General features: G+C 51.1%; 1 protein-coding gene across 1 annotated transcript; it reads right to left on the minus strand.

The window, feature by feature from the left end:
* Positions 1 to 11,871: 11,871 nt before the first annotated feature.
* Positions 11,872 to 13,762, minus strand: LOC106841097 (olfactory receptor 287-like). The gene is made up of 3 exons (XM_014856899.3): positions 13,606 to 13,762; positions 12,932 to 13,042; positions 11,872 to 12,809 (listed from the first exon to the last, which is right to left on the minus strand). Exons 1-3 carry the CDS (start codon positions 13,760 to 13,762, stop codon positions 11,872 to 11,874), a joined length of 1,206 nt encoding a protein of 401 aa, XP_014712385.3.
* Positions 13,763 to 15,400: the final 1,638 nt, after the last annotated feature.

Consider the following 15,400-nt stretch of genomic DNA (forward strand, 5'->3'; position numbering starts at 1 on the left):
CCTTCGAAGTACAACTAAATGGACATTCATCAACAACAGACCCACACAGCACAACAGGATGCCTGGGAGACCCACTCTGCTATACACTGCCAGATGGATGGACTACCCACAGGGAGGAGGTGGAGATACACGAGCACTCTCTGTCCCCAGACAGCCCAGGACGGGTGAGCAACTGCTCTCCTGGCTGAAGCACTCATAACACTGCTGTGGCCCAGAGAGTGGGCGAGCACCTCGCATGTCTGTGGAAACAGGTGCTGGCAGCCCTGAGCCCCCCATGATTACTCGTTGGTCCAGTGGGAAAATCCACAGTCCCACAGTGGCCCTAGGCAGAGACGGGCTCAGACCCAGTGGAGAGGCCCTGCCCACCAAACACAAAGGCTGGGGTGACCTAGGAGCAGAAGTGGCACAGCTGCAAGTCCAGGTGGACAAACCACTGGCTGCCTTAAATGCCCATAGTTCTGCTGCAGCCCTGAAGGGGCAAGTGCAACCCAGCGGGGCCTTGGGAGTGGGTGGTGACAACCCTGTGCCTTAATGTGATCACTCCTAGGTCCAGCAGGAAAACCCACAGTCCCATTGCAGCCCTAGGGAATGACTCAGGCTCCATCCCAGTGTGGAGGCCCCACTCCCCAAGCACAAAGGCTGGTGTGACCTAGGAACAGACGGCGCTGTATCTGCAGCCTGGTTGAAAGTGCCCCCACCTACCACAAACGTCTACAGTATCACAGCAGCCCCAAAGGGGCAGTAGGACTGTCAGGACTGTGGGAGCAGGCAACAGCAGTACTGAGCCACTGTGTGATCATTCTCTCAACTGGTGGGAGAGTCCACAATTCCACCACATCCCAGGGAGTGGCACAGACTCAGACCCAGCAGGGAAGCCTCACCCACTAAGCAACAGCTGGTACAACCTAGGACCAGATGGCAGTGGAGCTGCAAGTCTGGGTGAACAAGCTCCTGGCTGCCTTGAAAGCCCATAACATCCCTGCAGTCCTTGAGCAGGGAGCATGTCTAGGCAGGTCTGTGGGAGCAGGTGGCAGCAACCTGGAGCCCCTGTGTGATTGTCCCCACAGTTGGTGGAAGACCCCACAGGGCCACAGTGATCCCAAGGAGTGGCCCAGGCTCAGATAGGAACAGCTGACGGGGATCCTGGTGGGTGCAGATTACACAGCTCCTGCCCCCTCCCCATACTGGCAGCAAATGGAAGCTGTGACAAAATTCTATCTCTATGCAGAGGCACAAATCCACACTGTCAAGCAGTATGAAAAAATATACTAAATCTCCAGAACAGAAGGAAAATGACGAGGACCCAGAAGTCAATCCTGAAGAGACAGAAATATACAACCTAAATGACAAAGAATTCAAAATAGCTATCATTAAAAACTCAATGAGTTAAAAGAGAATACAGATAGACAACTCAATGAGTTCAGGAGCTGCATCACAAAAGAGCTTGAAACTATAAAGAAGAACCAATCAGAAATGTTGGAGATGAAAATCACAATGGATGAGATAAAGAAAAATCTGGACTCCCTGAACAGTAGGGCTGATATTATGGAGGACAGAATTAGCAGTCTGGAGGACAGGAATATAGACATGCTTCAGATAGAGGAGGAGAGAGAACTAAGACTAAAAAGAAATGAAGAAACTCTCTGAGAAATATCCAACTCAATTAGGAAATGCAACATCAGGATTATAGGTATCCAAGAGGGAGAAGAGAAGGAGAATGGAGCAGAAAGCTTGTTCAAAGAAATAATAGCTGACAACTTCCAAAACCTGGGAAGGAGCTAGAAATCTATGTGACAGAAGCCAATAGATCTCCAAACTTTATCAATGTAAAAAGACCAATGCCAAGGCATATAGCAGTAAAGCTGGCAAAAGTCAAGGACAAAGAAAAAGTGTTAAGGGCAGCAAGGCAGAAGAAAATAACCTGCAAAGGAACCCCTATCATGCTGTCAGTGGATTTCTCAGCAGAAACTTTACAGATTGGAGAGAGAGGGATGATTTATTCAAATTTCTGAAAGACAAAAACTTTCAGCCAAGAATACTCTATCTAGCAAAAATATCCTTCAGATATGATGGAGAAATAAAAACTTTCCCAGATAAACAAGTTAAGGGAGTTCATCGCCACAAGACCCCCCTACAAGAAATCCTCAGGAAGGCCCTCATATCCAAAAAAAAAAAAAAAAAGGAAAGAGGTTACAAAACCTGAGCAAGGAGATAAGTAGACAGAAAAAATCAGAAAATTGCAGCTCTCCATCACAATAGATTAGCAAATGCTTAATTATAACATAAAAGATACAGCAAAGAAAAACACCAAGAATAAATATAATCTTGTCATTTTAACCACAAACTCACAACACAAGATGAAACAAGATGTGACAATAACAACTTAGAAGGGGAGGAGGAAAGAGATGGAACTGACTTAGTCTAAGGAAATAAGAGGCTATCAGAGAATGGACTATCTCATCTATGAGATCTTTTATACAAACCACATGGTACCCACTAAACAAATAATTAGAACAGAGTCTAAAATTATAAATAAGGAGAAAACTAAGAAAACCAGCATAGAAAACTACCTAACTGAATTGGTAGTCTGAAATACATGGGACAAGAAATGAAGGGAATGCAGGATAACCAGAAAACGAGTGATAAAATGGCACATTGGGCCCTCATATATCAATAACCACTCTAAATGTAAATTGATTGAGCTCTCCAATCAAAAGATACAGAGTGGCAGGATGAATTAAAAAACAAGACCCAACAATATGCTGCCTCTAGGAAACACATCTCAGCCCCAAAGACAAACACAGATTCAGAGTGAAGGGATGGAAGAAGATACTCCAAGTTAATGGCAAATGAAAGAAAGTAGGTGTCATTATACTTATATCAGACAAAGTAGACTTCAAGATAAAACAGGTAAAGAGAGACAAAGAGGGGCAGTATATAATGGTAAAAGGGACACTCCACCAAGAAGATATAACACTTATAAATATATACGTACCCAACACGGGAGTACCAAAGTACATAAAGCAACTACTAACAAACCTAAAAGGAGACATTAACAACAACGCAGTAACAGTAGGGAACCTAAACACCCCACTTGCATCAGTAGATAGATCATCCAGACATAAAGTCAACAAGGAAATTGTAGAATTAAGTGACAAACTAGACCAGAGGGACTTAATAGATACATAGAGAACACTCCACCCACAAACAGCAGGTCTCACATTCTTCTCAAGTGCGCATACCATGTTCTCAAGGATACCCTATGTCAGGAAACAAAGCAAGCCTCAGTAAATTTAAGAGGACTGAAATAACATCAAGCATCTTTTCCGACCACAATGCTATGAAACTAGAAGTCAATTACAGGAAAAAAAGCTGAGAAAGAGACAAAGATGTGCAGACTAAACAACATGCTACTGAACAACCAATGGATCATTGAAGAAATCAAAGGAGAAATCAAATATTATCTGGAGAGAAATGAAAATGAAAATACACCATACCAACTCATCTGGGATGCAGCAAAAGTGGTTCTAAGAGGGAAATTCATGGCCATACAGGCTCACCTCAACAAACAAGAAAAATCACAAGAGAATGAGACAGTAATCAAAAACCTCCCCAACAATAAAAGTCCAGGACCAGACAGCTTCTCTGGAGAATTCTAGCAAACATTCAAAGAAGATTTAATACCTATCCTTCTCAAACTATTCCAGAAAATTGAGGAAGATGGAACACTTCCTAACACATTCTACGAGACCCACATCACACTGATACCAAAGCCAGACAAGGACAACACAAATAAGGAAAACTACAGGCCAATATCACTGATGAACATAGATGCAAAAATCTTCAATAAGGGGCCAGGCTGGTGGCACAGCAGTTAAGTGCACATGTTCTGCTTCAGCAGCCCAGGGTTCGCCAGTTCGGATCCTGGGTGCAGACACGGCACCGCTTGGCACGCCATGCTGTGGTAGGCGTCCCACATATAAAGTAGAGAAAGATGGGCACAGATGCTAGGTCAGGGCCAGTCTTCCTCAGCAAAAAGAGAAGGATTGGCAGCAGATGTTAGCCCAGTGCTAATCTTCCTCAAAAAAGACAATCCTCAACAAACTATTGGCAAACTGAATACAGCAATACATTAAAAAGATCATACACCATGATCAAGTGGGATTTACACCAGGGACACAGGGATGGTCCAACATCTGCAAATCAGTCAACGTGATACACCACATTAACAAAATGAGGAATAAAAATCACATGATCATCTCAAGAGATGCAGAGAAAGCATTCCACAAGCTCCAACATCATTCACGATAAAAACTCTCAATAAAATGGGTATAGAAGGAAAGTACCTCAACATAATAAAGTCCATATATGACAAACCCACAGCCAGCGTCATACTCAATGGGGAAAAACTGAAAGCCATCCCTCTGAGAACAGGAACAAGACAAGGGTGCCCACTCTGAAGACTCTTATTCAACATAGTACTGGTGGTTTTGGCCAGAGCAATTAGGCAAGAAAATATTAAAAGAGTCCAAATAGGCAAGGAAGAAGTAAAACTCTCGCTGTTTGCAGACAACATGATTTTATATATAGAAAACCCTAAAAATTCCATCAGAAAGCTGTTAGAAATAATCAACAATTACAGCAAAGTTGCAGGGTACAAAATCAACTTACAAAAACCAGATGCATTTCTATACTCTAGTAATGAACTAACAGAAAGAGAACTCAAGAATACAATCCCATTTACAATCACAACAAAAAGAATAAAATATCTTGGAATAAATTTAACCAAGCAAGTGAAAGACCTATACAATGAAAACTACAAGACTTCCCTGAAAGAAATTGATGACGACATAAAGAGATGGAAAGACATTCCATGCACATGGATCAGAAGAATAAACATAGTTAAAACGTCCATACTACATTAAGCAATCTACAGATTCAATGCAATCCCAATCAGAATCCCAATGACATTCTTCATGGAAATAGAGCAAAGAATCCTAAAATTTTTATGGAGCAACCAGAGACTCTAAATTGTTAAAGCAGTCTTGAGGAAAAAGAACAAGCTGGAGGCATCACAATCCCTGACTTCAAAATATACTGGAAAGCTATAGTAATCAAAACAGCATGGTACTGGCACAAAAACAGACACATAGATCAACGGAACAGAATTGAAAGCCCAGAAATAAAACCACACACCTATGGACAGCTAATCTTCAACAAAAGAGTTGAGAACATACAATGGAGAAAACAAAGTCTCTTCAACAAACAATGTTGGGAAAACTGGACAGTCACATGTAAAAGAATGAAAGTAGACCATTCTCTTACACCATACACAAAAATAAACTCAAAATGGATCAAAGGCTTGAAGGTAAGACCTGAAGCCATAAAACTTCTAGATGAAAATATAGGCAGTACACTCTTTGACATCAGTCTTAAAAGGATCTTTTCAGATACCAGGTCTTCTCAGACAAGGGAAACAAAAGGAAAAATAAACAAGTGGGACTTCATCAGACTAAAGAGCTTCTATAAGGCAAGGGAAACCAGGACAGAAATGAAAAGACAACTCACCAACTGGGAAAAAATATTTGCAAATCATATATCCAACAAAGGGTTAATCTCCATAATATATAAAGAACTCACACAACTCAACAACAACAAACCAAACAACTCGATCAAAAAATGGGCAGAGGGGGCCCGCCTGGTGGTGCAGCAGTTAAGTTCGCATGTTCCGCTTCTCGGCGGCCCGGGGTTTGCGGGTTTGGATCCCAGGTGCGGACATGGCACCGCTTGGCACACCATGCTGGGGTAGGCATCCCACATATAAAGTAGAGGAAGATGGGCATGGATGTTAGCTCAGGGCCAGACTTCCTCAGCGAAAAAGAGGAGGACTGGCAGTAGTTAGCTCAGGGCTAATCTTCCTCAAAAAAAAAAAAAAAAAAAAAGGGCAGAGGATGTGAAATGTGAACAGACATTTCTCCAAAGAACATATACAGATGGCCAAGAGGCACATGAAATGATGCTCAACATCACTGATCATGAGGGAAATGCAAATCAAAACTACACTAAGATATCACCTTACATCCATTAGAATGGCTATAATCACCAAGACAAAAAATAACAAATATTGGAAAGGCTGTGGAGAAAAGGGAACCCTCATACACTGCTGGTGGGAATGCAAACTGGTTCAGGCACTATGGAAAACAGTATGGAGAGTTCTCAAAAAACTAATAATAGAAATACCATATGACCAAGCTATCCCACTACTGGGTATCTATCAAAAGAACTTGAAATCAACAATTCAAAGAAAAAAAGAAAACAATTCAAAGAGACTTATGCACCCCTATGTTCGTTGCAGCATTATTCACAATAGTCAAGACGTGGAAGTAACTGAAGTGCCCATCGACTGATGACTGGGTAAAGAAGATATGGTGTATACACACACACACACACACACACACACACACACACACACAATGGAATACTACTCAGTCATAAAAAATGACAAAATCGTCCCATTAGCAACAACATAGATGGACCTTGAGGGTATCATGTTAAGAGAAATAAGCCACATAGAGAAAGACAAACACTGTACGATTCCACTCATTTGTGGAAGATAGACAAACACATGGACAAAGAGAACTATTTAGAGGTTACCAGGTGGAAGGCGGTTAGGGGTGGGCACAAAGGGTGAAAGGACGCACCTATAAGGTAACTGACAAATAATAATGTAGAACTGAAATTTCATAATGCTGTAAACTAGCATAACCTTAACAAAAAAAATTCAAAAACAAATAATCTAGACAGCGACATTACACCTTTCGCTGAAAAATTAATTCAAAATAGATCCGAGAACTAAATGTAAAATGCAAAACTATAAAACTTCCAGGAGGTAACATAAGAGGAAATTGAGGTGACCTTGGCTTTGGTGATGACTTTTTCAGATACAACACCAAAAGCACAATCCATAAGATACAAAGCTGAACGAGTGGATTTCATTAAAACTAAAAACGTCAGCTCTGCAAAAGACACAGTTAAAAGAATGAAAAAAACAAACTACAGACTAGGAGAAAATATTTTCAAAACACATATCTGATAAAGAACTTTCATCCAAAACACACAAAGAAGTCTTAAAACTCAACAATAAGAAAACAGACAGCCCACTTTAAAAATGGAAGATCTGAACAGACGCCCCACCAAAGAAGATACACAGATGGCAACTAAGCATATGACAAGGTGACTATTCAGGGCTGCAAATTAAAGCAACCATGAGATAGCACTACACACATAGTAGGACTAAAATCCAAAACATTGACAATGCCAACTGCTGGGGAAGATGGGGAGCAACGTGCACTCATGCATCGCCGGCAGGAGTGCAAAATGGTGCAGCCGCTTTGGAGAACAGTTTGGAGTTTCTTACAAAATTAAACACGGTCTTACCATATGATCCAGCAATCACAGTCCCAGTTATTTACCTAAATAAGCTGAAAACTTATATCCACACAAAAACCTGCACACAGAGGGGAAGCGGGGAAGAGCAAGGGTGAAAAGGGTGACTGGGCACATGTGTGTGGTGATGGATTGTAATTAGTCTTTGGGTGGTGAACATGTTGTAATCTACACAGAAATTGAAATGTATAATGATGTACACCCAAAATTTATATAATGCTAGGAAGCACTGTTACTGCAATAAAAAAAAGAATAAAAGAAAAGAAATTTCAAATTTTTTAAATTCTGCACACAAATGATTATAGCAGCTTTATTCATAATTGCCAAAACCTGGCAACCTCAATAAGTGAATGCATAAATTAAGTGTGGGACACCCAGACAATGGAACATTATTCAGTAATAACAAAGAAATGGCTATCAGGTCACAAAAAGACACGGAGGGAGCTTGAATGCACATTGCTTAGTGAAAGGCTGAGCACTGTGTGCTTCCACCTACATGACATTTTGGAAAAGACAAAACTGTAGAGACAGTAAAAAGCTGACAGGTTGCCAGGGACTGCGCGAGGCCCGAGAGGAAGGATGAGCAGGTGGAGCACGCGGGGTGTCAGGGCAGTGGATGCTCTGTGGGACACGGTAGCAGGGGGTACACGACACATGCATTTGTCAAAACGCATAGAATGCACAGCACTCAGAGCGACTCTAGTGTGAATGACGGACTTTAGTTAACAATTGTTTCATCAGCTGTAACAAATGGACACCACGCTAACACAAGATACAAGGAGAAACAGGACGATGTGCTGGGTGAGAACTCTCCGTACTTTCCACACAAAACCTAAAACTGCCTTTATAATAAAGTCAACATCACCATTAAAACTTTTTTCACCTAACAAGAAAGAGAAGTCTGAAAGCAGCAGGCAGTGCCAGGTCTTGTTCCTCACTGACTTACTGAGGACCCAGAAAACCGCCGGAGCTGGACGGGTGGGGCTCACAGGCCTGGGATTCTGCGCCGGCAGGAGCCAAGCACTCGATGCCAAGGAGCCGCCGGTGAGTCAGCTCAGCCCGAGAAGACCCAGGCTGACAGCAGCACTCAGGTGCAGGGTGCGCGACGTACCAGCTCTCTAATTTGTGGCTTTTCCCTGCTCTTTCTAGGATTGCCTGTTTCAGAGCCCAAACTTTACAAAGGAAGATCCGCGTCCAGCATCGGGTCACCGAGGCCTTGTCTTCACGTGACTTGTTGAGTCACAAAATCTACACAGAGATCCTTGGAGGAAAAACGCTTTGCGGCAAGTGCTACCCCGGGCGCCTCTCAGATATTCACACACGGTGATCCTCGCCCCACCCGCGTGAGAAACGGGGGCTTGGGGAGGTCAACAGCTAGACGGGGACGCCGCCGCCCTGGCCGCCTCCCTGGTCCGCAGACCCGGCTCCGGGCCCCGCTCCCCGGAAGGAATCGCTACAGGGCTTCCCTCCTCCCAGGCCCAGCGTCCGCAAAGACGCTCCCCCGCCGCGTCCCGGGGCGGCTGCGGTTCTCAGCATCCTGCACTCACACTAAACGATAAGTAGATGGCCTTCCCTTTCGGCTTTCAAAAACGACCTAACTCCTAAACCTCAGAAGCAACACCGAGTAATGGCCGCCTTCCCAAAAGGGAAGCCCATGGCGCGCGCGGCCCTGCCCTGGGAGGAGAGGCGCCTCCTGGGACGCGCGGCCCCACGTCCCCTGTGGGACTCGCCTTCCCTCGGGAAGAAGGGGGAGGAAGCCCAGGGCCGCGGCACCCACGGCCGGGTGGCCTGGAGGCGGCGGGTCCCGGCAGAGGTGCTCGAGTCCTGCAGGACCAGCTCCGCGGAGCCCGACGCGCGCGGAAGAAATGTGTCCAGAGCGCGCACGGTTTTCCTCCAGACCCGGAGAGGCGGGAGGGAACTGAGCTGTGGCCGCTGTGCGCGCTCGGTCCTCAGCCCAGGAAAACCCTTGACGCGCGCAGGGGCACGAGGCATTCGGAGGTGGCTTGGTCAGGTCAAGTCTACGTGGGCGACGACCTCTGCCCTGAGGCCACACTCAGGGCCAGGACAGACAAGGACGCCTGCCCGCTGCCCTGGGACCCTAACCTGTACTAAGGGGGGCAGGGAGGGGCCGGAGCCCACCCCCCAGAGTCGAGGAGCCTTGGGAGATCTCCTCCACGCTAGGCAGAGGACGTGAGACCAAGGGGTGCAGAGGGGCCCTCGGGGTCACCCACTGCACTGGCCTCCATCTCCCAGGAGAGGAACCTAGAGTGAAGGGTCGGTGGGAACGCAGAGCCTCCGCTTGAGAGGCCAGCGGACTGAGGTGGGCTCGGCTGTGCTGCCTCCTCGGTGTGGCCTCGAGGGAGTCAGTCAGCCTCTTTGGGCTCTGGGGCCACAGCAATAAAGTTACCAGACCCTCCCTCGCCTCCCTCCCTCCGCTGCCCCAGGCCAGGTCCTCCAAGTCACTGTGAGCTGTGAGCTCAAGTGTGGCTGTGAGCAAAACAGCTATGCTAATGTGGGGTGTTCATAACTTACCCTGTCAGCTTAGCAAAACATGAACCCATTAAAAGTGGATGCTCTTTAATTCATTATTTGGAAAATAACTTCACAAAAGCATAAAGATGACACAACTGTCATTAGCTGTAGCTAACTGAGTGTACAAGTCCAAGAGACATAAATGTGTCTTCTTGTTCTGGCTCCGGGAAAGGGGGGCCTCCAGGAAGCCCGACTTCTTCCCACTGGTGGGAAATGGCTCCTTGACCCTCTGGGCTGACGTTCACCTGTGGGAGCCTGCCCTGATCTAGGCATCAGGTCACTGCAGAGAATAAACCATCCCCTGCCCTGCGGGGCTTCCTTCTGGAGAAGAGAGTGGGACAGGGTGATGAGGACCCGTGCGTCAGACCCTCACAGTGCACAGGGGAGCCAGCAAGGCTGCTGGTGAGGGCAGCTCTTCCAGGAACTCAAGACGTGGTGCTTGAGCCAAGACTGAGGGGGCAGCACACCCACCAGAGGGGCCGGACCCTGTAGGCTCCAGCTGTAGTGAGCTCCAAAAACCCACCAGGATGCCCCACAGACCCCTCTTGAGCACGGCCAGCATCACCAGGCAGGCTGGGCTTGCGGACCCTCTGCACGGCAGTGCTGGGTTCAGCCCACTGCCACACTGGGCTGGCTTAATCGGCTTATCTCGTGTCTGTCCCTGGGTGAGAAGTGGGGCTGGGTCTGGAGACCTGGATGGATACGGTGGCCACAGCTCCTGGCTGACTCGTGACCAAAACTCACTCAGTGCCACACAGCCCTGCCAAGTCCAGGCAGCCGCCCTCATTCTTGGTCCAGGTTGCAGGAGAGGCTCCAGTTCTATCGAGGTCCCTGGTGGCTGGGCAATCAGGGTGGACACTGGGCCGAGGACACGGCATCCATCGGTTCTGTCTGACCGCTGTGTGAAGTGACAGGAGGGAGGCAAGGGGACAGCCTGTGCACTATTTTATCCGCTGAGCATGAAAATAATAGTACAATAACATGCCCGGAGCGCATGCTCCCGTCAGGCCCTGTGCTAAGCACTGGAGACGCGTTACCTCACTCAATGCTCAGAGACCTCAAGACCGCACGGTCACGATCCCCATGTACAGACCAGTGAAGACCAGAGGTTCCAGCGTCGTGCTGGCAGAAGGCTGGATCCAGACACCCAGCTTCGGAGCCTGCGCTTCTAACGCCACGTGCGCTGCTCCGAGAATAAACGTGACAGTCAGGACGGACCAGGCTGCTCACAGAAGTTCCAGACCCCTCAGATGGTGCGGGCAGGACCCACTCAGAGGCCACACCAAGTCCCTCCCTCTGACACCACAGGTTCTGCAGTCCAGGCCCCTGGAGGGGGAGAGATCTGGTGGGTGTGCTCCGAGGCCCCCCGAACAGAGGCAAACCCACACACTGCCCCCAAACAGCCCCACACACTGCCAGGCTTCCTCAAAGACATCTACTCACATCTTTCTCTGAGTTCTCACCTCCATGGTTAACCTCCCCCTACCAACGACCCCTGCCTCCAGTGAGGGACCACTCAGGATACATCACTGAGGTGTTGACGGGGGAGGAGTTCTAAGGGTATGACAGCCCACACCTCACCAGGTCTGGGGCTCACGGGCTGTCCAGTGCCTGGGGCCCAGAGGGCTGTGGGAGTCTGCAGTATGTATGGTGCTTCTTGGGGGCTATGTGTCCCCATTTCTCTTCCGGAATCCATGTCTGGAACGCTGAGGGTCTGGGTACAGCTTGGCAAGGCCTGTAGAAGAATGGAAACTCCGCGGGGCCAGGCTGGGGGCCGCCCGTCCACACAGTGATATCAGGCACCGTTTCCAGCCACGCAGAGAGAGTGGTGCCGAGAACTGAGGCCTGGCCGGGAGAATCGGGTGGCCAAGCCCCGCAGAGCCAGCTCGGAGCTCAATTTCCCTGCACCCACCTCCGCAGAGCCTCCTTGACGTCCTTGTTCCTCAGGGTGTATATGAAGGGGTTCAGCACCGGGGTGACGACGGTGTTGAGCACCGTGACTGCCTTGGTCAGGTCCAGTGAGCTCTCCACCGAGGTTCTCACGTGCAGGAAGATGGTGGAGCCGTACCAGATGAGGACCACTGTGAGGTGGGAGGAGCAGGTGGAGAAGGCCCTGTGCCGGCCCTGGGCAGAGGGGATCCTGACGATGGTGGCGATGATGCAGGTGTAGGAGATGAGCGTGATGAAGAAGGAGCCCAGGATGACGCAGAGGGCGATGCCGAAGGACACCAGCTCCACCACCCGCCTGTCGCTGCAAGCCAGCGCAATCCAGGGTGCGATGTCGCAGAAGTGGTTTATGACGCGTGAGCCACAGAAGGAGAGGCGGGTGATGAGGGCTGTGGGTACAGCGATGGTGGAGAAGCCACACAGCCAGGCACCCAGGGCGAGGCGGGCAGAGAGGCCTGGCGTCATGATGACGCCATAGCGCAGCGGCAAGCAGATGGCCAGGTAGCGGTCGAAGGCCATCACCGCCAGCAGGAAGTACTCGGTGCAGCCCAGCGAGAAGACGAAGTACATCTGCGCAGCGCAGCCGGCGAAGGAGATGGCTCCGCTCTGCCAGGCGAAGGTGGCCAGGGCCTTGGGCACGCAGGCCGTGGTGAACCAGATCTCCAGGAAGGAGAGGTTGCAGAGGAAGAAGTACATGGGCATCTGGAGGCGCCTGTGCGCGCCGACCAGGGAGATGATGGCCAGGTTCCCGGCCACCGTGAGCACATACAGGACCAGGAAGAGCAGGAAGAGCCCCACGTGCAGTCCCCGCGGCCCCGGGAAGCCCAGCAGGACAAACGGCCCCTGCGCGGAGAGGTTCCAGCCGCGGCCCCAAGTCATGAAGCCTGGGAGACACAGACCACCGAGTGGGAGCAGCCGGGAAGAGGGGCCTCCCACCCGAGGCCCGCACTGGGGGCTCAGGAAAGGAGGGGCCGGCCCTTCCCCACTCCCTTTGGGGTCTACTCACCTTGTCCGAGAATCCCAGGACCCCAGCCAGGTCTAGCATCCCCGTGGGAGCGAGTGGACAGTGGTCCACAAGGGAAGCGGCTCAGAGCGCTGGCGAGCGGTTGCTCGTCACCTGGGGGCGGGGGGGGGGGGGGGGTGCTTATTTTCAGACTCAAGAAGCCTGGAAGAGGACAGAAAGTGTTGAGTTTTCACAAATGAAATTATGTATGGCCCTATTTGTAGCATTTTCCTACAACAAACCAGGTTGATTCCTAGAACATTATCACTATGCCCGGCAACCCCCCCCCCCAGGACGGCAACCTCCAGAAGTAGCCCGTGGGGCTGTCACCCCGGATATTTGTCAGCTGGGAACTGAGGCAGACAGGCGTCCCTCCCCCCACCTCCGCCACCCCGCAATGGGAAATCGCAAACAGCTGTCTCTGTACAGAGGCTGGAGGTGGGGGTGGTGCTGGGGGGACGGGGACAAGACAGGGCGGGGCGCGAGGGCGGCGCCCACAGGGAAGACAGGCAGCCCGAAGGTAGGCGCCAGAGTGCGGGGCTGCGGCGCGAGGGGAGGGGGTAGTGGGAGCCGCGCTCAGCCGCTCAGCAACACCCTCCCTGGTCCCTTCCTGCAACCCTCGCGCTGGCTGCTCTGGGCCCACGGCGCCCGATGAGTGTCTGAGGGGGTGGCCGCACCAAGGGGGACGGCGATCCCACGGACATGGAGCCGAGAACCAGCAGCCTCAGTGAGGTCGGAAGGGCCCGGCCGGCGAAGCCCGAACATTGTCCAGACGCCGGACCGGCTCAGGCAGACCGCGCTCCGGGGCCCCCACGACCCCACGCAGTTTTCCATCCTCGCCTCCTCTCCCTTGCTGTGCGCACGTGCCAACACCGCACGCGCCTGTGCACACTCACACGTGGGCACAGCATACACACTCACGGGCCTCTGCACACAGTGCGTGCACACACACTACCTGGGCCAGCCCTCTGCCCCTCTGGAGCACTCACCCCTGTTCCTAGCAGACTTGAGGCGTCCCTTGGCTGCATCCCCTTGCCAGCCCCACAGTGCAGTCTCTGCAACTGTCTATCAGCCCCAGTGAGTAACAAAACAGCCCACGCTATGGCCACGTCCGCAAGACACCTGCTCCAGCTGCGAGGGGTGCCTCTTGTGGCTGCCCAGCCCCGCAGCCAGCGTTCAGACAGAAGCAGAACTCCCCAGGGGGTCTCGGCAGCGCAGACAAGGCCAGTGACCCCCAACCCCCAGGCCCCAGGAGGGGGCCACGGTGGACCCTCCTGGAAGGAGCTGTCCTTTCAACAAAGCATCCCGTCCCGGGTCCGTCCGTCATACCCCACCCTCCCCTGCCTCGTCGAGGCCGGTTGCTCCTGCCCCCTCTACTGAAAGCCAGGGGGCACGGACCCCACCCCGGCTGCACCGGGCCTCCAGGCGCCCCGAGCGCAGCCACGGGAAGCAGTGCTGCAGGGGGAGCAGCCCTGCCTGTGATGATGGGTCCGGACCAAGGTGGGGACTGTTTTCTCAGCTCTGACTCTGGACAAGCCTCTCCTTTAGAAAACTGTCCCTGTTGAAGATTTTGGCTGCAGGGCTCAAAGGAAAAGAAACCTCGGCCCGGCCTGCCCTCTCTGTCCCAAACGTCCGGTGCTGCCGCTGATGAGCAGTTCCTTCCTGCCCTGGACATGAGGATGGCTGGCCTGCTCCCCCAAGTGCCAGTGGTGTGGGGGGGTGATGAGAGCACCCAGATCCTGCTGAATCCTCCCCATCTTGCAAGGCCCCCCTGAGGCTCAGAGGATAAGACAGGACTAAAAGGGGGTCCCACCGTCATTGTGGGATTCCCCCCCCAGGTGCCCAGCTCTTCATGGGGGAGGGGTATGGGGAAATCTACATGCAGGTCAGCTCGTGGGGACTCAGTGTGGTTGAGGGTCACTCATCCAAGGGGTCTGGATGACCTTCTGGCTGGCTGACTCTCTGACTTGCTGATGAGGGTCCCCCGTTGACTGAGCACTTGCTGTCTGCTGCCCACCTCCTGGAGACGCAGCAAGAGGAACGGGTGTTGGGGTCAAGGGCTCTCCGGACCCTCTGCTGCTCCAGCACGTCCACGGCAATGGACAGGAGGCAGATTTCAGTTGCCCAGCAAGGCGCCTGACTGTCCAGCAACACTGGACCTGAGTGCAGTCCCTCAGACCACTGCCCTTGCCTCCGGTCTGCAAGGCTGCTCTGCCCAGTGACCCTGACTGGTCGCTTGGAGTGGCAAGCACTGGCCCAGCTGGGTGCAGATGCCAGGGCAGGGGCATAGAGTCTGCCCCAGCCGCACCTCAGGAGAAGGAAGCGGGTGGCGCCTCTGCTGTTGCTCCTCAGGCTGAGTCCCTGTCTCAAATGGTGGCCATGCAGCACCTGCCGCCCCACCTCCCTCAGGGCAGCGTCTTCACCAAGCCCCACTGGCCCTTGGCTAACACACTGGCCAGGAGCCCAGACCCC

The sequence above is a fragment of the Equus asinus genome, chromosome 2, assembly GCF_041296235.1.
Source record: "Equus asinus isolate D_3611 breed Donkey chromosome 2, EquAss-T2T_v2, whole genome shotgun sequence".
NCBI lineage: Eukaryota > Metazoa > Chordata > Mammalia > Perissodactyla > Equidae > Equus > Equus asinus.